Consider the following 24,750-nt stretch of genomic DNA (forward strand, 5'->3'; position numbering starts at 1 on the left):
GACATTCCGTAAAACAACTTGGCTAAATGTAAAGCGTGACCAGAAAGTTCCGCTTTTTGTGTAGAGCTCAATACAGCTTTTCTTCCCATTTTCTTAGAACAGACAGTCCCAGCTTTCACTTTTGTTCTTAATGTAGCCTCATGTATCCCAAAATCATTTACTACCTCTCTAATTTTTCTTCCGCCATTTATTGCTCCTATGGCGTTTGGTAGTTGTTTTAATGTCCATTTGCACTTCTCTGTATGCCTAATATAGTGTCATGGCATCTGCAATATACATAAAAAAAGGAAAAGAAACGCAGCATAAACTTTTTTGATAACTGCTTCGTGAAGGGGCAATACCACGCACAATGGACGACATGCGTGCAATTACCCCATTCCAAGCCGAGAAAGAAAAATTGAACCTTCAGAAGTTTCACGTCGTTTCATATAAACAGATTTAGCATGAACTTAATACTAACACACTACGCTAAAATATTATATACACATTATAAAAATCAACTAAGTATTTCAATACATATCTCTAAATCTGCAAACGAAGTAAATTAGAAGAAATTACAACAAAACAACATTTCGCCATGCCATAAACTACACCTAGCAGCAACTGGCGCCTCGCTCATGCAATATGTCTTTCATAGTCTAAGCTAGATATTAGCACTAATCTGAATCAGTTTCGAAGCATTAGAACTGAGAAAATAGGGTGCGTGGTATTCCCTCGTTGCGTGGTATTCCCCCACTTTCCCCTACTATGGACGACACAGTGCAAAACAACATATGCAAGGAAAGCCATTTAGATTTGGCACTAAAGTTTTGTGTTTGTGCACCCAGTTGGGATATCTTATCAGAGGAGAACCTTATCAGGGGACAACAACTGGAAATACACGACCGGAGTTGAACGTTGATGTAGGAGAAAGTGTTGTTCTTGATTTGATCTCGGCGTTGAAGGGGGATTCAGCTACAATTTTTACTTTCACAATTATTTCACCCCAATTTGCCTTTGGAAGAAAGAAAAAGAAACAAGGACATGGCGCAACAGGAACGATTAGATCAAATAGAGTTGAAAACGTACCGCTTGTTGATCCGAAAAAGCAAGAAAGAGGAACAGTTGATCAGATAACAGATGCAAACAGTGGTATAACCCTAGTTCGATACAATGACAGTATTGTTACCACTGCATCAACTCAAACAGGAGTGGCTACATCCCATGGCCAAAGTTAAAAGTCGGAATAGGAAATTAAAGGACATTAGCAATTTCCGTAAACGCTTAGCAATTACAATCTCTTCATGGGTGCCGTTGATCGTCTAGATGAGTGTGTCTCAAATTTGAGAATCAACATACGAATGAAGATGTGGTACTGGTAGTTGATTGCTGTTCCTATAAATGTATCTGTCGTCAACGCTTAGTTACTGTATCGCATGAGTTGTAATAGTAAAGGTGATAAACTAGATAAGTTATATTGGGATTCACACGAAAGATGTCCGGGTTTATCTGCGAAAATTCGCATATTGCAAGAGTATGGGGAGAGCACCAACAAGAGCAAAAAACGTTAAAAAAGAGTGACCGAAGAAGTTTGATATAACATGGAAGATCATTTGATGTTAGTGCAAAAAAACAAACAAAATGTGACCAGAAAAATGTACCATAAGTTCAATATTGCATTGCACTCCCAATGATTCTTAGAATATCATACGTGATAAAGTCACATGTTATAGAGACTCTTTGTCCTTTTCAGATTTAGGGACTCTAATCTTGGCTAGATAAGAGTGACAAAAATCATTGGCTTAATTTTCTGTGTGAGTATATGATTTGGATTATTCATTTTATATGTAATAATAATATATTGTGCATATCTCATTAAATATTATATTGTATGCTCTATATAAAGACTAGAAATTAGTTGGTTTTAAAAATACTTTAATAATAAATATCAATACAGCAACAAAAACTCAGAGTTGGTATTAGTTTTTACCTAAATTTATACCTGCCCTGTCGTGCCCGCTGTTCCATTATTGGAAGATGGTTAATGTGGGTTAACAAGAAAGTTAATCATTGCATTGGACTAACAGTCCCCAATTATGAAAAATATCAACAACAAAATACGAAATTTGTGAACAAAAAATTAATTTGGGAATAAATGGGTTAATAAACTAATTAATGTTCTCGTGTTTGGGTCACCGACCGACCTAATGAAGTGAATTTTGTTCATTCTTAAGAAAAATCAACAACATAAAAGAACAGTGATTTAATAGTAGAGTGTTAATTTCTTGTATGCAAGTTCGTCGTGGATTCGATAGTTATGCGTTCAGGGGGAAACTCAAGGAAATTAATACATGAAAAACATTTCGGCCAAGTAAAAATGACCTAAATTCTTTACTTTTGTAAGTTCAACGAAAGAAAGCACAAACTTACGATGATAATCATGTCCACGAGCTTTCTGAGAATTCACCAGTTCTATTACAGATTAACGATATTATTTCACCATAATATATTCGCTTTTACTGTCGTTCTTCAGCCCATGGAACATACTCGTGAATTGTTTATATTAGTCCATGTGAACATTTACAGATCGACTAAAGTGTTTTGAACACATGAGTTAAGGGGACAGACTACTAAATATTTTTCAAAAGCTAACAATTTAATCTTTTGCCAGTTTTTCATAAGTGAAAAGAGATAATGAAATGTAATTTACCTCAGTAATAGATAATGTTATTCTACACCCGAAAATACGAATCGGAAGAATTTTCAGTGTTGCCATTCGTAGAAATTACAGTGTGACCAGAATTTGAATTACTCAAAAATCTAGGTTATGGCAGCGACTAGAAAAATGATCTCAACGGCAATTGATGACTTATCATACTGTCTGTGTTCCTTGTTAATTACTTTTTAAATAATATTTGTATTTTAATTCTACTGATAATTAAAAATTATTTATTTTGTACTCTTTATTACAAAATACAAATATTATTTAAAAAGTAGTTAACAAGGGACATAGACAGTATCATAAGTCATCAATTATCGTTGATTCATTTTCCTAGTAGCTGTCATAACCTAGATTTTTGAGTAATTCAAATTCTGGTCACACTGTAATTTCTACGGATGGCAACACTGAAAATTCTTCCCATTCGTATTTTCTGGTGTAAAATAACATTTATCTATTACTGAGGTAAGTTAAATTTCATTATCTCTTTTCACTTACGAAAAACTGGCAAAAGAAAAATTGCAAGCTTTTGAAAAATAATTAATAGTCTGTCCCCTTAACATTTAAACCAACAAATAAACAGATACAGGTACAGTAACACAGACAACAAACACAGATAATAAACTAGTTACAATTGGCTTATTGCTGAATAAAATAAAATAAAATTTCTACTTCTATGTTCCACGAATATGCCCTATAGCAGGCAAAGGGAGACGAATGATTAATGAGAGTGGATGATTATAAAAGAATTGATGGGATGAAAGTGTGGGAGGAAAAGTCAGAATCGCGAGAAAACCCACGAACATGATGTTGTCCACCACAAGTTCATATGACCTGAGTTCGAACTACACTAGAGGTGAAAGCTCCGCTGTTGATCCACCGTGTCCTCTGATAATGAATGTTTGTGACAAAAACTAAATGAAATCTTTGAGTTTAACCTCCCATGATTTTGCCCTGTAGGATAAGGAAGACGATGATTAGAGCAAGTGAATGATGATGGAAGAGTTGGTGGAATGAGAAAGTGGGAGTTCCCTGAGAAAACCTACAAACTTACTTGGCCGGGGATCAAACCAGAGACCCCACGCACCAGAGGTAAGCGCTCAACCATTGAGCCACCGTGCCCCCCACAAATGTTTGTGATATGTCATGACGAGTAATAAACAATATTCTGTTCCAGTGAGTGAAGCAATATAAGAGAAATCAACCTACAGAAGGCTGTTTCAGCCTTATGGTAGTGAAGTACAGACCCGTGCCCTAGGGCGTAAAACCCCGTCTCCACCAGCAATCATGTTCGATGTGCGAGCCCCGTTGGTGAACGATTGCACGACATCGAGTTTCCACTGAAGGAGATCTCTATTAAGCACTGCCTGATCCAATTTCGCCCACTTCTCCTTGCACATTTTCCGAAGGCCACCAAGTGTGGTCGGACGACGCTTATTGATGTTCCGTTTGAGGAGGCCGGAAGCACAGAAGTCCATTGGGGATACATCTCGTGACTTGACGGGGATGTCTCGAAATGGGATAGCCTTTACACCTGTCTCCTGTTCCATACATGTCATGTAGGCCACCATTCGTTTGGCAGTATGGCTGCTGGCCTTGTCCTGGTGGATGAACACTCTGTCAGTGTCATTGCCATACAAAGCCGGGGCATGTTGGCGATAGATGGGTTCCAGTATATGCTCGCTTTAATACGCTGCATTCACCTTGACATTTGATGACACCCGGTGTCAGAAACCCGTCACTACCATAAATCCCTTTGGAAAACTCCCCTTGCAGGACCGAACCCACTTTGCATGATCGGTTCCATCACTGCGGCGGTAGTAAATTGCACGCATCTGCTGAGATCCTGTCAAATAGACCCATGCTTCATCTAAGGTGATCACATAACGCCATTTGTCACCTGCCAGGTAACCTTCATACAGCCTTTTGCATGCCACCCGCCGTTCTGCAATGTGCGTTGGCTTCAGAACATGGACCCGCCGCTTGTGTGCACTTCTGAGCTCCAAATTGTAGCGTATGATTCGGTGTACAGTTGCAGCTGACCGTCCAACACTCCTCGCTATGTCACATTGGGTGGGTGGATTCTCCTGGGTCACAAACCGGCGGACCTTGGCAATGACGTCTTGATTGCGTTGTGGAGCCAGTTGCTTCTTCTGCCTCTTTTGACGACGCATGGCAATGGTTTGCTCTGGGTTTGCATTGCGATGGATTGCTGCATTAATTCAGTTATCAGACACTGTGAAACCTTTCTTCTTGCACTGTGTTCTTATTTGTCTATAGCTGTAGCCTATATCAGAAAGTGCTATGATGTAGCCCTCTCAAAAAGGGTCGATTTTCGGCGGCATTCTGCTCACACACGTCTCTCCTCTGCACGGCTTGTACACAAGTGTCTGGCTATTCCGTACTGCGTGTGTCATGTTGCTGACGCGAAATAGCGCCTCTGGTGGCGACTGCAAATTGCTAACAAGGGTGAAACAGCCTTCTGTACATGGACGAAACTTAATAAAAGTCTGAACTCTTCAAACGTCTGCTTTTATGATTTTTTATCCCCTTGCAGACCTGGAAAACACAAAACGCAATATTTTACGATACAATATTTTGCAAATGTACTCCAATATACCAAACATTAATCACCTCAGAGCTGACGAGAGACAGAATATATTGTCGCATGAGAACCAGAGGAACGTAACTCCACTTATGTAGGCTTACAGGCGAGAGGACAAAAACATTATTTTATTAGAAAGATGTTTTAAATAAGATGGTAATTTGAGCTACATTACAACAGATGATCGACAAGGAGAACAGATGGCGTTGCGTTCCATTTACACCAAGTGGGACTTTCAAAATTATGTCCAAATATGAAGAAACCGAAAACAGTATTTTTGGAGTTACGTTCCTATGGTTCTCATGCAACGATATATAAACTTAAATTCGTATGCTTAAAACACTGTTTCGTATGAGGTTATTGAAAACAGACGTCGACATTTCAAAGTAACAACACATGTAATACACAGTGGATTTCTGTCAATATTGCATCTGCTCAGGCTCGAAAAATACGATTGGAAATACGAGTCTGGCGCCAAAATTATTTAAATCCGAAATAAAATTATGTAGACCTATGTATGAAATCGTAATATAGTGCCAAGTACATTTGCAACAACAAAAAAAGAAAGAACTGCATTAGCAAAGTGCTGAAAAATAGCCTTTTAGATACTACTTTGTATGTCCTGTTTTTATTTTAAATTTCGAAAGTAAATATTAAAAGTTACTGGATAATTGTGAATTTAAAATATTTAATTTTTGTTAAATATTACTACATAATCCAGAATATTCTTTTTTTTTTAAAGCCATAGTCAGCAGATTCGGTTTTGTTTCACAATAACTAATTTTTTAAATATGGCTTTATGTATCTTGCCACTTCAGGGCTCCCAATGGTCTTAATCCGGCCCTGATCAAAGCTTCCCATGAGCAACCAACAGAAAACACTTGTAGTTCAAGAGAAATACTCATCAGCTCATCAATATAGCCCTCCTGAGTTTTAATACAGCAGAGTGTAATACTAGCTTTTTCTTCTTTTTTATAAGTGGTACTTACAGTATTACGAAATTTTCTATTATACAATGTCAAGGTGTATTATACAATCACAATCGCAGTGATAGTGAAAAACGCATTTTCCTCCCATTTCCGCAGATTTCTTCTACTTCCGGTTTGAATAGAAAGTTAGGAGAGAAAACGGTACCTATTCTTAGAACGCTAAATGGATCCTATAAAATTACTTCTTGCCATCTCTTAGCACCTTTGCTCTATGCAGGTCAATATTGAAACCGGAAGTAATACTAGACTTCTATCATTTCCTGTTCTGGTAGAGACTTAAGAAAGAAATGAAATGTATTTTGAGACGCTTAATCGATACCTGAAACCCGTCTCTCTCTCTCTACATATTACTGTTTCTACTCTATAGCGATCAACGTTAAAACGTTGATATTAGAGCGGAGATTGATTATATTCTTTGGACACTCAATCAATTGGAGGAAACTGATTCTTGCTATATGTTACCGTTTTCACTCTATTACGATCAACGTTCAAACCGGAAGTGGTTGATTTCTTCCAGTTCTAATTTCAGTAGAAAGATTACAGTAGGAATGATATATATTTAAGGACACTTAATTGATTACAAAAAATCGCTTCTTGCTATCTACTATAGTTTATATCCTACGGCGATCAACGTTAAAACCGGAAGTACTTAATTTCTGCCACTTCTGGTTTGAATATAGTGTTAAGAGAAAAGATGGTACCTATTCTTAGTAAGCTAGATCGATTCCAAAAAGCCACTTCTCGCTATATGTTGTTTTTTTGCTCTATGTAGATCAATTTTGAAACCGAAAGTTGTAGTGGATTTTTACCACTTCCGGTTTTAGTAGAGTTAATGATGGAGATGTAACGTGTTTCTGAGACGGTCAACCGATCGCGAAATTTTATTTTTCGATATGTTGCTGTTCTCTATTAACCCTTAACCCCCGATGAACTCCGCGAGTAATGTGATACCTATATATATGTCCTTTTATATTTTTTGTAGCTCCACGCCCTTCTCAGTATCTGCTAGTCAGTTGAGTTTGAACGCTGTTCTGCGGCCGGCTTGCTGTGCTGCTCGAGTGTTTGCGCGGAGTCCGTGGGACTCCATGTCGGGGTTTACGTAACATTTCTGTGCCACACCTGATTTACTGTTTCCAGCTGATAAGATGAATTTAAATTGTGATATCTGTCGAAATTGAATTGTTTCGTTACAATCCACTTTGAAAATGTCTCTGGCATCCACATTTAAGGCTTCTGAACCAAAATTTGTAGAGAAAATCACGGGAATAATGAACGATGTGAGTAGGGATTTGTATTATGCATTGTTCTCGGATGTGGATGATGAAAGGGCCGTCAGTCAAAGTGACCATGAAAGCAAGTCGGAGATATCAGAAAATGACAATGACAGTTCATCTGATAAGGCTAAATGTGCTAGTAGTGATTTTTATTACAGACGAAAGAGACAAGGAGTAGAGTGCAAAAACATTGGAGATGTTTGTGCCCTGCAGGTTTATAAACTATTGTATCTGTTAAAGATGCTGTGGTTTCAGTGTATTTTGATATCCTTTTATTTAACAAGAAAGAAACAGCATTTTGTTAGAAACAGTAAATAAACTCTGTAGCTATGAAAAATGCGACCAATGTAATATGGTCATATTGCTAACCTAGTTGATTTTTTGATATAGTGTGTACCCTTTGCTTTTTTTCAACTCAATTATGTGATAATACATTATCATATACATAAAGTATTACAAAATAAGTAAAAGAAATAAAATTCTAAAAACAGTAATTTTTGCGTACAAAAATATATAGATTATATTTCGGAGTCCGTGAGACTCACGTCGGGGTTTACGTGAAAAACTCTGACGTCGGTGGTTAAGGATTAATTGAATTTTATATCTATTTATTTGAATTACAAGAGAAACAACAGAGTGTAACAACTACATATTGTCTGTGGTTGTGCATACATTCTTCACAGCAACATTTGAGAGGTGAATCAACTTAAAATGTAGTTTAAGAGTATTCATTCGACTTTGAGAGAAATAAAATAAAATAAAAATAAAAAATAAAATAAAATAAAGTACACATAGTTCTACATCAGGTATTACTAAATTCAGAAAGTGAAAGTATTTTGCATTTTCCTGAATAATAATTTGTTATATGTGTGAATGTCGCATCGAAAACCTACTGCGCAGCTCTGTGGCCCTTGAAACAATGAATCAGTCTTTCTCCAGCGGAAAGCAGAAAAAAATCCACCCTTTGAGTCTCTTTTCCTTCGATTTAAGACATAATCAACACAGAGTTTACAGGCTGGCTCCACTCAATTTCCCCACCTTTCAGTCACCGCAAGGGCATAGAAAACAAAAAATGTTTGATTACATTGAACATTAAACCAAACATTTAAAGGGCTGTTCTGAGACAGCAAGGTAGAAAGAACCAAGCCAGATCACGTGAACAGTTGCATAATCTCTCATGAACATCAACCAAGGTTGCAAGTTTCATATTAAAATAACTAAAATTTGTGTTCGGTCTTCCTCGTTCGTATACAGGAATAAATGTCGATATTTTTTAAAAGTATTTTCCTTCGGATTAATTGGAGTGAGGAGTGATTTTGAGTTTAAAGTCACTTTCAGCAGCGAGGCTATATGAGACGGGACCTACTGTTAACGTGAAATCCGAACCACATGAGCTCCCGCCGGAATCGAACCCGGGTCTCCCACGCCATTGGATAATTGGAAGGCACGTAACTTTGTAACTACATTACAGAGCCAGTCCTGCAAGTGTTCTTGTAAATATTGTACTTTTAAGTCTATCGTTTCCCTTATTTTATCTTTATTCGCTTTCATTTTGGCAAGATCGAGAAAACCGAAAGCATTCAAAAATTTGACAACTAATTGTAAATTTAAGGAGATCTTGCATTGGTGAGTACTTTTGTTTATTCATATTATGTTTTATTCCAATATTTCTTCGTAAGTGTCAAAAGTCGCGGGAGGAAGAAATGCCAATACTTGTAGTGGAGTTTTTCTTGCATATTTGAGCAATTATAATTCACAAATAACAAGTTATAATTCTTTTTATTTACACATGACGTATTTTTTCTAAATAAAATAAAATATGTATATAAAATTATATGATGGATTTATCACATCGAGGACAGTCTGATTTCTTTAAGCTATATATGCTGGAACTATTTCTTCTACAGGGTTTCTACACACTGGACACAAACCGCGAATATTCTCAGCACAATCTTCACATATACTCACATGTCCACAGCGTAAAATGATCATCTCGCGAGGATTTATTTGACAAACAACACAAGGAGGAAGCTGAACAGCTAGGTCACTGCTGATGCTTCTAGATTGTCGACGTCTTTCTCTGCGACTTTCTTCTAATCTTTGTCTTCGCCTTTCTATTTCCATACTTTCTAATCTCTTTCTCCACCATTTTGCGATAACCATAACTGTTAATATGAATCCAAATGTACCAAAAATCACTGTGAAACACTTAGAAAAAGCTTCCTGAGATTTAAGTTTTGACACAAGATTCTGTATTGGAAGCGTTGTGATATAAAATGGAGTTCCTTCAAATGATGGCTGTAGTTTTATAACATTATCTGTGAACATTATTTCTCCGATTCCTGTAACTATGGTACCTTCCTTCAACATTTCTTCTGTGGTTTGGAGCCCACGCTGACGAATTCCCGAGAAAAAACCCAATATATCAGTAATGAAATCGTTCGATGCTGGTTCAAATGCCTCAGCCACAGTCACCAGATCTAAAACGTCGGCAGACAGTGGATCAATTACTTCGACAGTAATGCCATTTCCTTTTATAACAAATGGCACTATATTATGGATTTGTCGGATCAAACGTTGATCTTCAGACCTAGAAAGTTAAAATACACTCAATATGTAGCTACCACCTTATAGTCATTTACCAGGAAATAATACTACAAGTGAGTCTAAGGTTACTTTCTAGTGCTCCTATCAAAATATTATTTTCTTATTAAAAAGCGCCGCTAAAAATTAGTTGGTGACCTAATTATATTATATGTGAATCTCTATATTTTCAAAGTTATTTCCACAAGCTTTTCTTGAAGCTTGAAATAATGCATCGGCTACAAGAACTTTTGCTTCTAAAATTAACCAGTCTTGTAGGTATCTCGTATGATTATTGTAAATTTTAATATAGCCTATTTAGATTATTAAAAATAACTATAACAATATTTCGCCTAAAGATTCATCAGGTGGATTAAAGGACGAAAGGTATCCGATTAACACCATGTTTCTTAGGTGCCGAAAGTTACGTAACAATTTGCCGAATGGAATGTGTGCACACTACAGCGCATTTTTTAAAAAGGAATAATTAGTTAACTATACAAATCAACTTTTAAAATGTATACTCAAGCTTGTAATATCAGTATACATATACTGATATTTTAATTGTAAATAAATTCATCTTGCCAATTTTCTAGGAGAAACAATTTTCAACAGAAGTTAGGGAAAAATTAAGGATGTAAAGTAAAGGAAAACTAAGTATGAAATACACAGGATGCGCGGGAAATAACTCCCTATTAGAAATAAATGACGATAATGAAACATATGGTGAAATGACTATCATTCATGACTTAAAAGGATTCGAACCAGCGACGAACAGGTTTGTGATCGTTAGCCTAACGCTTTAGACTGTTCGACCATACCAAACCTCACCCTCTTCGCTCGCATACCCCGCCCCCAATCAAAGAAAAGCATGCTGATCTTGTAGATAACTTATTCTTTAGAGATGCTGATATATTCATAATTAAAGGTTCGTTATTAAACATTACAGTTACTATTTACCAAATGAATATCCTCCACATAAATACGCCAAAAGTAACAGTTCAGTGCAGTATAACTTCCCGTATTCTTGGGTTCTGTCTCCTGTATAATACTATGAAAGCTGAACTTGGAAATGTTACAAACGTTTATACGGTCAAGAATTCTTGCATGCGAAAGGGTGCACAAGCTGATGGAAGACGGCGCCTACCTCACATTTCGCCTAATCTGTTATGAGTTGGTTCAATAGGCATATTCCAGGATGATAATAGGCAGTCGGGGGCTCACACAATAGACTGCACAATGCCCTGACCTCATCTCCTGTGACCACTTTCTACGGAGTGGACAAAGGAACTCCGAACTCATCACGAACTCGAAAACAAGATCCGCGAAGTCATATATACGGTGTACCTGCCTGAACCCCAAGAAAGATCGTAGAAAATGGATCTGTCCGTTTAGAAAAAGTTATTCAGAATATTGAGAATCACACTGAGATGTAATTCAGAAGAAACACAACATACAATAAACATCACTTGAGAAAAAACGTGTGCAGTTCTAAATTGTATGACATAATCTAGATCAATTCAGGCAGACAAAGAAAAAAAAATTTTACCTCGATGTATCAGATATTATAGAACTTAACATGTTAAAATTCACGACGAAGTAAGAAACCCTATTGTTTGGTTTCATCTTTAAAAAAAAAAAAAAAAAAAAAAAAAATCGCCTCGGGAGCTACTTCTTACGTGCAGAAGTTCGGCAAAATATTAAAATGCACCATCTCTGGAACACTTCAAGATATTTTGTTGCTTTTCATTTTATTTGAAACGTTATAATTTACTGACTAAAATGATATCCTTCGTTTGGAAATATACGTCCAAGTTTTGTGTACTGATTTTTTTTTTTTTTTTTTTAAATCAAATAGGCTATACATATTTTAAATGTCAATCCCAAAAAATTCTAAATTCGTGACAGGTAATCACCTGATCAGTACCATACACTACTACATGCTCTGAAAAGGGGAACTTCCACTTTTGAGTTGAATAGAATTTGTAAACAACTGAAAATTTTGAAATACATTAAACTAGTTTCCGTTAGTCACACTTACATACTGGTCTCATGAAATCAAAATCTAGTCTTGTTTTAATTCTGCATAAAGATAAGTATCAGACACAGATTTCAAAGATATTAAAGCTTCCAAAATATACGTGCAAGTTCCAAAGCACATCACTTCTGTGCACTGTGCTTAGGATTGAAATTAGCAATTCGATCAACTAAAAATCTATTCAATTGCATCAATATCTTCCTTTAATATTGAATGATGCTTTCCTATAGAACAAATAGGAAATGAGGCACCCACAATCTTTAAAACACGTGAAATAGAAGTGAGCATTGATGGTGGTATTGCTATCTTGCAGGTGGAAATCTATGTCCAGGAGACGGTCCATGTGGTAGAATAAAATTCACGACGATTTCAGTTATTTAGAACCTCTGCAAGCCACCAGTCACAGTCATTTCACATTCGAAGCAGACTTCTTCGCGAGACCAGTTCTCTATACGAGTTGCCATTTGTGTTTACCTACAACTAGAGAAGTAGGTGGTGGGTGACTGAAACCCTGCATAGTTGCCAACTCTATGTATTACAATTACCGTATACTTCTCATTCCTCTATAACAGACGAAACTCCAGAAATATCGGCCCTGTAGCCTTAGTTTCTGAACCTCCTTCGTAGCAATATATATACAGTGAAATCTACCTATGTTGGTCACCATCGGTTTCATTGAAAATTTGCCAACTTAGATAGGTGGCTAGCTTACAGAAAATAAATGTATTTTAAAACAATAATTATTATAGATAGTACCGTACGCATTTCTAATGGAATAGCTATTTATTACCTACGCATTAGTTTCTATCTTACAAATAATAATATACACCAGAGTTTTCTCTTGGCAATACGGTTAGCGTCCACAGCTTTGGCGCTACAGATCCGAGCTCGATCGCAGAAGGAAATCCTGTAATTCTGCCTACATTTCATATAGGTTGGTCCTGAATAAAAGCATCGAACCAAGCAACCAAATAGTACATAGTAAATTACCATTGCACTATAAATACGTTAAATGTAAAAAATATCTGAGTTTCCCATTTGGATTCTATGATTTGAATGTTGTGATTTCAATATCCTCATTAACAACAAACCGCTACGATACATTCTTTATTCTTTTCTCTCTTCCACCTGTGACAAAAGATGCAGATCATTAGTTTCAGGAAAACCGGAACATCCATATCGCCCCATCGTTACCGGCCTTTAGTTCTGGACTCATAAACAGATTTACATGCTATTTGATTTTGACCTGCATGCAGCGGGAAGAGTTATGTCTCCCCCTCCTACTTGCAACATGAATTAGATCATCATTTGTTAAATTGCATTGTCCCCAAATAGCGTCAAACACGTGACGAAAATAAAAGATACCTATAGCTTAAGAAATCTGTCAGGTCTGGTGTAAATTAAAATATGGATGGGAAGAGTACAAGGTTACGGACACCTTTCTGTTCACACATTCGCTGATAACAGCTATAAGGTAATAAATGGTCGTATCGGCTGTTGTATTTTTGGAGGAATTACTTTCAATAGACAAGTGTCCTTCCTTCCTTGTGTTCGTAAGAAATAAAGATCGCGTATACTGCCGAATGTTTATGTTTCCAAACTACAGAGGTAAATTTAACATTACCAGAATAAGAATTTAACATACGCAGAAGCAGAAGAACATAAAGTTGCTTCAATGTAGCCAAGTTGCAAGATAAACAGGTGGCCAATTTACAGAATAATAAGGAATGCGTGCCTTGTAGGAAAATGCAGGTTCTAAGGATGAGGCCAGATAGACTGGTGGCCAACTTAACAGGTTTTACTGTATATATAAGTACAAAAAGTGTTCAGTTGAAACTACTCTAAGTGGTATCATTACAAGACTGAAGAAAATGTGTAGAGGGAGTTGCAAATCATGAAATCTCTTTATGGCTTGTAGCCAAAGTATACTTCCAGTAGCTGAACACAACTGATGTAACCATAATCCGATTAGGTGAAATATTGTGATAGTTATCCTTAATAGTGTGCCAAGCCAGACCATTCTGTCTATTCACAAACTAAAAATTAACTAATGTATATGAAATAAAAACACACTGAACATACCACTACATCTACTTTATATGATTTGATATTTGACTTAACAGAAAATCGTATACTTCTTTAAAATAAGAGCAAAAGATGATGTTTCAAAAAGATATATATTTGTTTTGTTATTTTAAAATCTGGATTTGCTGTTTTAAACTCTTCTATGTAAAGCATCAAACACAGGAAAAGAAAGGAACAGGTTTCAAAAATATTTTATTCCAAACCGCAACATACATTATGCAGTCAACTCATTTCAAATAAAATCTCTTAAATATTAACACAAACAAACTTCAAAAACTGAAACCATTACCTGTAATTGTAGAAAATTAATTTTCTTTTAATTGCATTTATCACAGACGATATTCTACACTTTACTTCGCGTTATGTACACCTACAAAACTCCTACGGTATATAAGCCGGGAGTAACTTCTCTATAGAGCCTCTACACACAGGGCACAAATCACCAATATTTTCCGCACAATCTTCGCACACGCAGACATGTCCACACCCAAGTACTATAATTTCACGTGGATTTGTTTGACAGACGACACACAAAGGTACTTCAGGTGATTCACCACTATTTTGTGCACCTGATCCAACATCCCGTGCTTGTCTTCGTCTCTCTTTACGATTGGCTTCTATAATTTCCCGTCGTTTATCAGCTTCCAAACGACGCATTCTGCTTTTCCACCATCGATTTACAATTAGACCGATCATAAATATACCTACAGATCCAAATATAACAGTAAAATACTTATACAATCTTTTCTTTTCTTGTAGTTTTCTAATAAGTGACGAGAGTGGTAAAGTTGTAATAAAAAACGGAACACCATTTAGTGGTGGCTGCAGTTTCATCCCATCATCCGCAAGCAATATTTCCCCAATTCCAGTCACGATAGCACCTTCCTTTAACATTTCCTCAGTCTGCTGTAGACCTCGTTGTCGAATACCCATAAAGAAACCCCAAATATGAGAGAAAAACCCGGGATTACTGGGTTCAAATTTATCTGAGATAGTTGTCAAGTCCAAATAATTTGATGATAATGGGTCCAAAACTTCAACCTTGCCTGATTTTCCTCGGATTACGAATGGAACCACGTTGTGAACTTCTCGGATCATACGCTGGTGTTCAGACCTGGAAAGAAAACACGTCTACATAAATGTACATGTTGCTATTATTCAGAAGATACACTTTCACTTTTAAGGATTGTATGGACGCTTGCCGTTCTATTATATTAATAAACACAATGTAACAAATAAGTGAAAGATATTATGTTTCAAATTCCCAAATATTTCCAAATTTTAATTTTATGTCGCAACACTTTATTTATTTAATCGTTCCAAATAAAATTTAATCAATGTTAACACCACACTGAATCTTAAGTTTTGACACCATTGCCTAATCAAAGATATAATAATAATGTTTATTTCTATGCTATGAACAGCCTAATGGCAAAAATATAGCACCTTATCAGATAAAAATAAACACATATTGCATACAATATAACCTACCAACTGAAACAATACTAGTACCTGATTAAATACTAATTTCTTGACAAGCTAATATCAAATATTTTCAGTTTCAAAACAGACATATCGTCAAAAATACTACAAAATAATAGTTGCCAAACTTTAAAATTTATGCTTCTCTACTGATAAAAATAAATTAAACTAAATTAAAAGAATTTGTCGTTCTTCTTAAAATTACAGATTTTTGGATTCAAGGGAACTAATGTTGATACATTGCTCACATTATGCATTGGTACCCTTATACCTATATTACGTAAGCAGTATTCACTATGATATCTGTTGTCTAGTACTTTCTGAATAAAATCTCTTTTAGTAAGTCCTCTCCTGTCACTTAATACCTGTAATCCCCAAAATTGATTCCCGTATTCATAACTAAAGTTCATTCAACGCACCTTCCGATCCTGATGTAAACATTGTAGAATGGTATTACTCCGCCAGTCATCGGATGATTGGCTATCAGTCACCGCTTCTTTCGAGAAGCACGTGCTTGTACCCTGTCGGCGTTTTGCATATTCCCCGCACGCAGCCATATTGTAAACTGTGATTCGCGCATAAGGTGGGCCAAACCCAGTTTCTACGCATGCGTATTCTCTTTTATTGCATTAATTAAATTTAGTTCTTAGATAGAGTGTTGTTTCTGTTATTTTACTGTAAGTAAATTGTATTTCTGGTAATGAGTCTTATAAGCAACGAAAACGTTGAAAAACAGCTTACTTGACAATGGACTATTTTCTTTTGCCGCATGGATGCGGCAAGGCTCTTTAACCAATAAAATGAAACAATCACCACGTGTATTTGTTTACATGAGGTACTGAACGTTCCTTGAATGAACTATACGTGAGTAGTAATCTCTATTCATTTTACGGCATAGTAACCTAATAAAACATTTATGAACTGACTCAATTTTGTTGCCAATGTTGTACATATACTATTCCAAATAACTACATTAAGGTTGATTTAAAGACATAAGTTTTGCAGATAGATGTCACTACAGTCTTCGTATCTCTCTCATGCATTTTTTACCTTTCACGAAAATTCACGATTTCTCTTACAAATTTCAAAATAGAGACTTCAAATTTTTAGAGAAGGAACTTCATAACCTTTCGAAGGCAATAATCCGTGCCGATTTTTTAATTAGAATTTTCTTCATTGCTGAAATGACTTGATTGTTGAAATGGACATTCAAACCTTTAACAATATAACTGTTTCAACAATGAAGAAAATTCTAAATAAAAAAATCGGCACGGATTGTTGCCTTCGATAGGTTATGAAGTTAATTCTCTAGGCTGAAACTTGTAAGAGAAATCGTGAATTTTCGTGAAAGGTAAAAACTACATAAGAGGGATACGAAGACTGTAGTGACATCTATCGGCAAAGCTTGTCCCTTTACACCAACCTTAAACTATAGTCTTGATCTTGCAAGTATAATAATAATAATAATAATAATATAATATATCCTGTCCATGGGTTTCTTTCCGCGTTTGCATTCCATCAATTTTTCACAATAATTTACTTTTATTAAATATCCATCTCCTTTAGCCTCACAGAGTATATCTGAGGAATGTTAAAAGATTTTATTTTAATAATAATAATAATAGTTTTTTTAATTTGTCTCTCGATTACGCCCTTTTGGACTAAAGGAAACGGATGATTAATGAAAATGAATTATCAAGAAATAATTGGTAGAATGAAAATGTGGATGGAAACAGGAGAATTCCGGTAAAGCCAATAGACATAACATTTGTCCACCACCAACTTATTTGCTTAGCATCGAACCGGGACCCTCACACTCGCAGTGAGCGCTCAACCACTGAGCTACCATGACCTCTTACGTTAGTAGTAGTAATAATTCTTATAGGTCAACTATACTAAATTCTACATTCAACTTCACGTTGTACAAAGAAACTACAACAATTTCGAAAAATTCGATTCCCAGTAGGAGGTCATGTGGTTCGGATCCCATGTTACAATGTAGTTTACGTCTTATATAGCCTCAGTGCTGAACTGGACCCTAAACTCCAAACCAGCCAACCAATTATGAAAATTACTAACAAAATATTACGAAAAAGACTAGTAAGGGTTCCATAGACTACTTTGCACTGTTCAATAAAATTATATACAAATTTATATATAGGTCAGTCAATGAAATGTCGAATAAGGAAAAAAAAACGGTGGAAAGCTGGAACAAATTTTATTTTCTTTATAAAAGTGTCCTTAACAACATACTAATTTTGCACCCCTCTACCATCCCATGTTTGGCCGCCATCTTGGAAATAAGGCATCAAAAATTATTATTATTATTATTATTATTTTTTTTTTTTTTTTGGTAAATAAGTCGCATGAAAAGAATTTTACAGCAAAACATATTATTACAAAAAAAAAAAAAAGTACATATACATTCAATTCTCTACAAGAATTGTTCTCTTCACTTTTTCTCTAGGATGCGCCGTTTAGATGTTATAGGAGTGGCTAATTACGCATTTCTCTTTCAGCATCGCTTTGTAGCAGCGGAACTATAATTTTTTCTCTCTTTACAACAACTGAAGTTTTTTACTTCGTTATAAAATACAACTTCTAAACCTAGTAAAGGCGTATAGCTGTTGAAAATTATATTTTCATGTAATAATAAAATAGTACGTATATTAATTAAACAATAATCTTTTCCAAAGAAAGAAATTTACTTCACGTAAACCAAATGAACAAATAAGACATTGAGATTTCCTCTTCAGGACTATTGTATTCGTGTGAAACTCAAAGTCATTTTCTGGTGGTTTTACCTTTTGTCTTATAGAGAATACTTCTTCTAGTTGTGTATCAACAGGATCATCATAATCTTCCTCTTCTATAACAATCTCAGAATTTGAGCACGATAGTCCTTGGCAATGTTCACAGATCACTGAACACTTTAATACAGTTTTCCTACAACTAAAATTGCTTTTTGTGCTACCTTTCAGGCATACATGATGCAATGTAAAGAAGTTCTTTGGGTGCACGTTCTTTATCTGTTACAATAGGAGCTAGTTTATTTATTGAGACTCTCCAATCCCACTTAGTCGGAGGTAGGTCATTTTCCATCCATTTCTGAACTTGATGATACGTTCGTAAACAATGATTTTGAAGAACAGCGTCTGTGGGGGCAAAGAAGCCAAAGTGATTTTATCTTTAGGTAAAGATTTCGCAAAACACTGACAGTTCAGGTCTCGAAAAGAGACACTGTTACTGCCACCGTACAGTTGAAGACCAAATGTTCTTCCAGTCTCGACTATTTGGTCGCGTTTAGCGTCAGCATCTTTTAAAAACAGATGCAGCTTCTTGTAGTTCTGCACTTTTTCTAGCACCTTGACAACTTCGATTTACCTAGTTTGAAAAACGCTGAAGTGGTATCAGACCCGCTAAACGCATGAAGGAAAAGTATATTATCCTTGATATTTAAGCTGTATTTCATGTAATGTGGTATGTACACTTTGTTCTCACCGTTCCCTTTCCCTTGTTTTAACATACATACGTTTGTTCTTGACCCACTCAAAACAGTAAGTATAGCCAAAAGGTCAACATACTCACTACAATTGGTCACAGTTTCATTTTCAGAGTATTCCCTTTCTTGTTTTTCAAGATAATAGTGCCGAGAAGGCATTTTAAGGTTTCAGGAATGAATGAATTAACGTCATTCAAAAAATTATCTGCTGACGAATACTCATCCGTTTCGTAAACCTGAGATCTGATATCTTCAGCAATTATTTGTCTGGTTGTCATTACAATTCTCAATTTCTCTTCGTTCATATTCTAACGCATTTAGTGATCATACAATGCATCCGTGAGAATTTATGTTCTATATCACAGAAGCAAATCATGTGCTTTCTGTTTTTGTTTGTTGATATAATAACTTCTGAGTACTTTTCTTTCAGATTAGTTCTTATTGTTTTATCAGTTGGTAGTCTATCATCAAAATCTTGAAAAATTTCAGTGAATGAAAATTGGCACTCTTCCTTGTTAGCTTCAAGGTAGTTGATAGCATGAGCCACAGCATCTGAAACCACATTATCTTTCGGAAGACAACGTTTCATTCCATAAGAAAATTTGTAGAATAGTATCTGGCTTCAGCAGCAACTAAATTGCCAGTTCTTACTTCTTTGCCCCAGTCGTCATTTCTTCTGTCGACTGTTTCAATAATAGAATCTTTAACTTGAATGGTCTCGACGCGATGTACACTCTCACGCTCACTCACTTTTTTTTTTTCTTACTTTGTTTCTTTAAGAATTCATCTGATGTGCATTGTCCACAAAACAGGCAGGCTTCATGAAAATTAAAGCTTAGTACTTCTGGCCTAAGGGTTATCGGTGTAGATAATGAAGTACGTCGTGATAGCAACGCTTTGTTATTTTTTGTTTTTGTGTACATTTTTCTACAGTTTTCACGAACTGTAAGACTTCACAGTGCGAGCGATTTGGGGTTCGATTCCTGGTGGGGGCACTCGGTGGAAAAGTGTAAAAAGCTTTTTAGGCCAGCAACCCTGAATGAGGTTTTCCTTGGTTTTCTTCATTCACACCAGGCAAATGCCAGGGTAGCACCTAACATTTACGTTCCAGGTTGCTTCCTTCCTTTCCTTTCTCCGGATAGTGTGCTTGCCGAGGGACATCATCCCTCAAAATGTGACGGGCTAACATGGCCACAGATGCCGAACGACCAGAAATCTAAATCCTAATCCGTATCTTTTCAGTATCTTAAATAGTCATTCTTTTCCATCTTTCACTTTAACACTGCACTCTAGTAATGTTTTCAGCCCCTTTTCTTTTACTATACAAGTAACACCATCACTGAGAAGTCTCTCACAGACAGAACATTTTGCAGCTGACGACATCTTGAACATAGAAGATCCAATAGACCTGATTACTTATCCTTAGCCACCTCCAATAAATGAAAAACATATTAATTTATATTTTATTTTTAAAAAAAACACCAAAACAAAATAATACAAGAAAAGTTTCGCTAAAGTTGTGCTATAAAGCGATGCTGAAAGAGAAATGCGTAATTAGCGACGCCTACAGAATCTAAATGGTGCATCATAGACAAAAATTGAAGAGAAGATTTCTTGTAGAGAATTCAATGCACATTATTTTTTTGTAATAATCTACATATTTTGCTCTACGTTTTTGTAATAATATGTTTTCGTCTAAAAAATGCTTTCCATACGAGATATTTACGAAAAAAAAAAAACTATTTTTTGGCGCCATTTTTCCAAGATGGAGACCAAACACGGGGTGGTAGAGGAGTGCAAAATTAGTATGTTGTTACGAACACTTTTAAGAAGAAAATAAAATTGGTTCCAGCTTTATACCATTTTTTTTTCTTATTCCATCCTAAATCATCCCTTATTAACTGGCCTAATATTGTGATAAAGACTTTTAGCACAGCAATCAATCCATTTCATTAAATGTTCACGTGTAAATGTTATTCTTTATATATGTATATTAAAAAACGACATAGTGAGCCTACAGGAAAATCTTACATTTACATGATATGAAATATGGTTTGCAGCAATAGGATCTCATACATAATCACATTTATGAATTTGGCATTTCAATACTTCTCGAAAGAACACAGCACTTCTATACTCGTTACAAAAGTACAACTAGCAAATTTTTTTTCTAACCCTTATACAGCGTGTCTAGGACTATAGTAAAAGAGAAAATCGTTACAATGAAACAAATTATCAGAATGACGGTACGTTTGTATCAAGTAACTCAGTAAGTTTTGTTACCAATGCATCGAGTGCCACAAAGCCGTTAAACTATTGTTTGTCTGCCAGTCATTGTGTGGACGCCTCAACAGAAGGTGCTTATGTGTTATCCCTGGCGAGAGACTTTTTCGTATCATTGTGGAATCGGTTTAAAAGTAGTAGTACGAACTTACATATCCATCAAGAAATGGGACCAGGAGTCAGGAGAAACGGGATCGTTGTTACCGATGAATGGTAAACATGCAAAAAAAGGGAGGTTTCAGAATAATTCACATTGCAATTATCAGAAGCACCCACAATTCCAAACGATAAGCTAGCAGGCAACTTTAAATCCCAAACTCAACTGTGCATACGTTACTGCACAAAAGATTGCGCCTGCATACTTACAAGATTCAATTTCATAAGCGTACAAAACAAGCTCACAAGCTGCTGAGGTACATTTACTGAAGAAATGCTTGAAAAAATTGAAGACGATGTATTTCTGAACAGTGTTTGTTTTCGGTACGGGGAACCCTTCCATGTGAGTAGACATGTTACCAGATAACTGTAGGATTTGGGGGCTAGAGAATCCTCACGAAGTGTGCGAAAGGGAATGCGATTTTCCCAAATTGAATGTGTGGTGTAGTGTCATTAAGAACAAAATTATCGGTTCCTTCTTTTCCGCTGAGGCAACAGTGAATTTGAACAACTATCTACACACGTTGCAGCAATATGTCCTGTAGTAATATATCTCACCCAGAGTCATTCTCCAACAAGACAAAGCTTCAAGTCATTTTCCTCATGTCATGAGAAACTTTCTCGATGATCATTTCAATGGAATGGATTGGAAGAGGTTCAAAGTTCATGATATGACCCACAAAATAACAAAATCTTATTATGTGTGACTTTTTCTTATGGGGATTCGTTAAGGACCAGGTTTACTCTACTCAGGTTCAAGATCTGGATGTCTTGCGTGAAAGAATTGTGGTTGCAATAAGCAACGTCACTCCATAGATGTTTGAGAACGTTTGGATTGAGGCGCAATACACTTTTGACATTTATCGTGCAACTAACGGTACACACTTTCAAGTTCGTTAGTCTTCATTTGTTAATTAAAAAAAAAAAAAAAATTAGTAGTTGTGTCTAACAGGTTTGGACGATCAATCTTGGTAAGTAAAAAAGTTATGCCACTTTCATTTGTTACATTTCCAGTTACCAAGAACGTTGAAATGAATTGGCTAAGTTGCCCCGATACCGCACAGAGAATTACTTTCCTTCTACGTCAAGAAAACTTTACTCACATTTATCCAGTCACAGTGAACGATGCAAGGATGAGTATGAGCTTTTGCTGGAGACTGTATAAACGTACAAGGTCTGTCCAAAAACTATTGGTACCTATTATGAAAATTTTTGAGGAAACATGCAATGTTTTGTAGATGGAACTACCTGTAAAAGCCTGTCAGATTTTGACAGGCATTATACAGGCGCCTGTTTCGGCAAAAAATATGTAAAGAAAATATTACAGGCACATTGTCTTCAGGTGATATGCATGTCGAAAAAGTATTAAACTTCTGTTGGAAATTTTGCACGGGAACACGCGTTGTACAGAGCCTGTACGTTAAAATGAGAACATGCAATATACACGTAGTCATTCACATGCAAGTAAATGGAGGGAATATGTACATGTTAAGTACCTTGAATGGATTGTTGATAACATTCACAACACAGTAAGAATGAAAAGTACAAGGAAAAGTGCCTTTTTATCAACATGTAATATACATGTGTGACATTCGCATTACATGTAAATACCATGTATTAGCGTATAGCATGGGAAACGCATGATGTAGAATATGTTATTTTACATTTATTTTCGTGTACAGCGAAGTGTGCAGTGTACAGGTGAACGAAAACATGCAATGATCATGATTGCCAATAAATGGATTGAACAGATACCTGTGGTGAATAAGGTGGACTGGAGCTAAACATTCACGTTATAGGCATAGGAGACATGCAATATTTAGGCACAAGTCTCCAATTCGACATTCGCTATGCAAGGTTCTGACACATGTATAATGCATGGGATTTCAACTGAATACATTGCCTGTACTATCTCCGTGTACATGCGAAGTGTGAACCCACCTATATGCAATGTACAGGAAATGTGCAGGTAAACGGAAAATGCAATGATCATGATTGCCAATAAATGGGTTAAACTGGTGCATGCCATGAACAAGGTTGATTGGAGTGAATCATTAATGTTACAGGTGTAGGAAACATATAATATTCAGGCACCAAGTCTCCAGTTTGTCATGCACATATGCAAGGTCCTGACACATGGAAGTACTTAATGCGATGTACTTTATATGTATATTCCGCTAACACGCCCACTAATTCGCAAACACCTGCATTTCAGATGTACACCTGCCGCAAAAAAATTCTTTGGACCTCTTAGCAAAAGCACATTAAATACATAAAATTTATGTGAAAAGCTATTATTAATGAATCACATACAACAAAAGATGCATCCATTAGTACGGATTCATGTTGCCTTTACTTTTGAGAACCATTTAAATACGGTTGGGCATGGAATCAATAAGAGTTCGGAAATAATTTAAGTCCATGTCAATGCACCACATTTTCTTCGATTCTGACTGGAGTGTCTGTAGGTTCTGAAGCTTCTTCTGTCCCAAGAATATCTTTATATGATGCAAACAATTTTCGATTGGAATTAGATCGGGGCTATTCCCAGGCCATTCTAACATCTTGATATGTTGCTCCTCAAGAAAATTCGCTACCTTTTTAGTTTTGTAACAAGGAGCGTTATCATGCATGAAAAAATCACAGTCGTGGATATGGAGCATATCCACTAAATCGTCCTGAAGGACGTTGATGTACCGATTTGCATTCATCATCACTTTTTGTGGTAAAAAAATATAAACCTCCTCTACCCTTTTCACCTGAAAAACACTCCCAAACCATTACAGACTGGGAGTACCTAATGGTCGGGACCGTAGACTTTGGGTCGTTTCGACCTGAAGATGAAGGACGTCGAACCTTAACAGCTCCCATTTGGAAAAGTTGGAATGTGTTTTCATTGGAAAACATGACTTTTGTCTACCGTACTGGTATCCAATGTGCATATTTCTTTGCGAAAACAAGACGTTGTTTCTTTATGCTGTCGGTGAGTTAAGGCTTCTTAGCAGCAGTACGACATAGCGAATCCAGGTGTTTTTTGCAAACGATGTTGAATTAT

The 24,750-nt window shown here is 36.1% G+C and overlaps 1 protein-coding gene across 2 annotated transcripts in view; it reads right to left on the minus strand.

Moving 5' to 3' along the window:
* Positions 1-9,311: 9,311 nt before the first annotated feature.
* The window catches only part of Mul1 (Mitochondrial E3 ubiquitin protein ligase 1), a 37,911-nt gene continuing 22,472 nt past the window's right edge, over positions 9,312-24,750 (minus strand). The window contains exon 3 of one of the 2 annotated variants that reach the window (XM_081751081.1): positions 9,312-10,156. In XM_081751081.1, the coding sequence (XP_081607207.1) occupies positions 9,439-10,156 (718 nt within the window). In that variant the 3' untranslated portion in view covers positions 9,312-9,438. Of the gene's footprint in view, positions 10,157-14,447; positions 15,387-24,750 lie in introns of those variants that run through there. The other variant, XM_081751080.1, reaches the window with a different exon arrangement.

Source organism: Thermobia domestica, chromosome 3 (genome assembly GCF_964235325.1).
Source record: "Thermobia domestica chromosome 3, izTheDome1.hap1.1, whole genome shotgun sequence".
Taxonomy (NCBI): Eukaryota; Metazoa; Arthropoda; class Insecta; order Zygentoma; family Lepismatidae; genus Thermobia; species Thermobia domestica.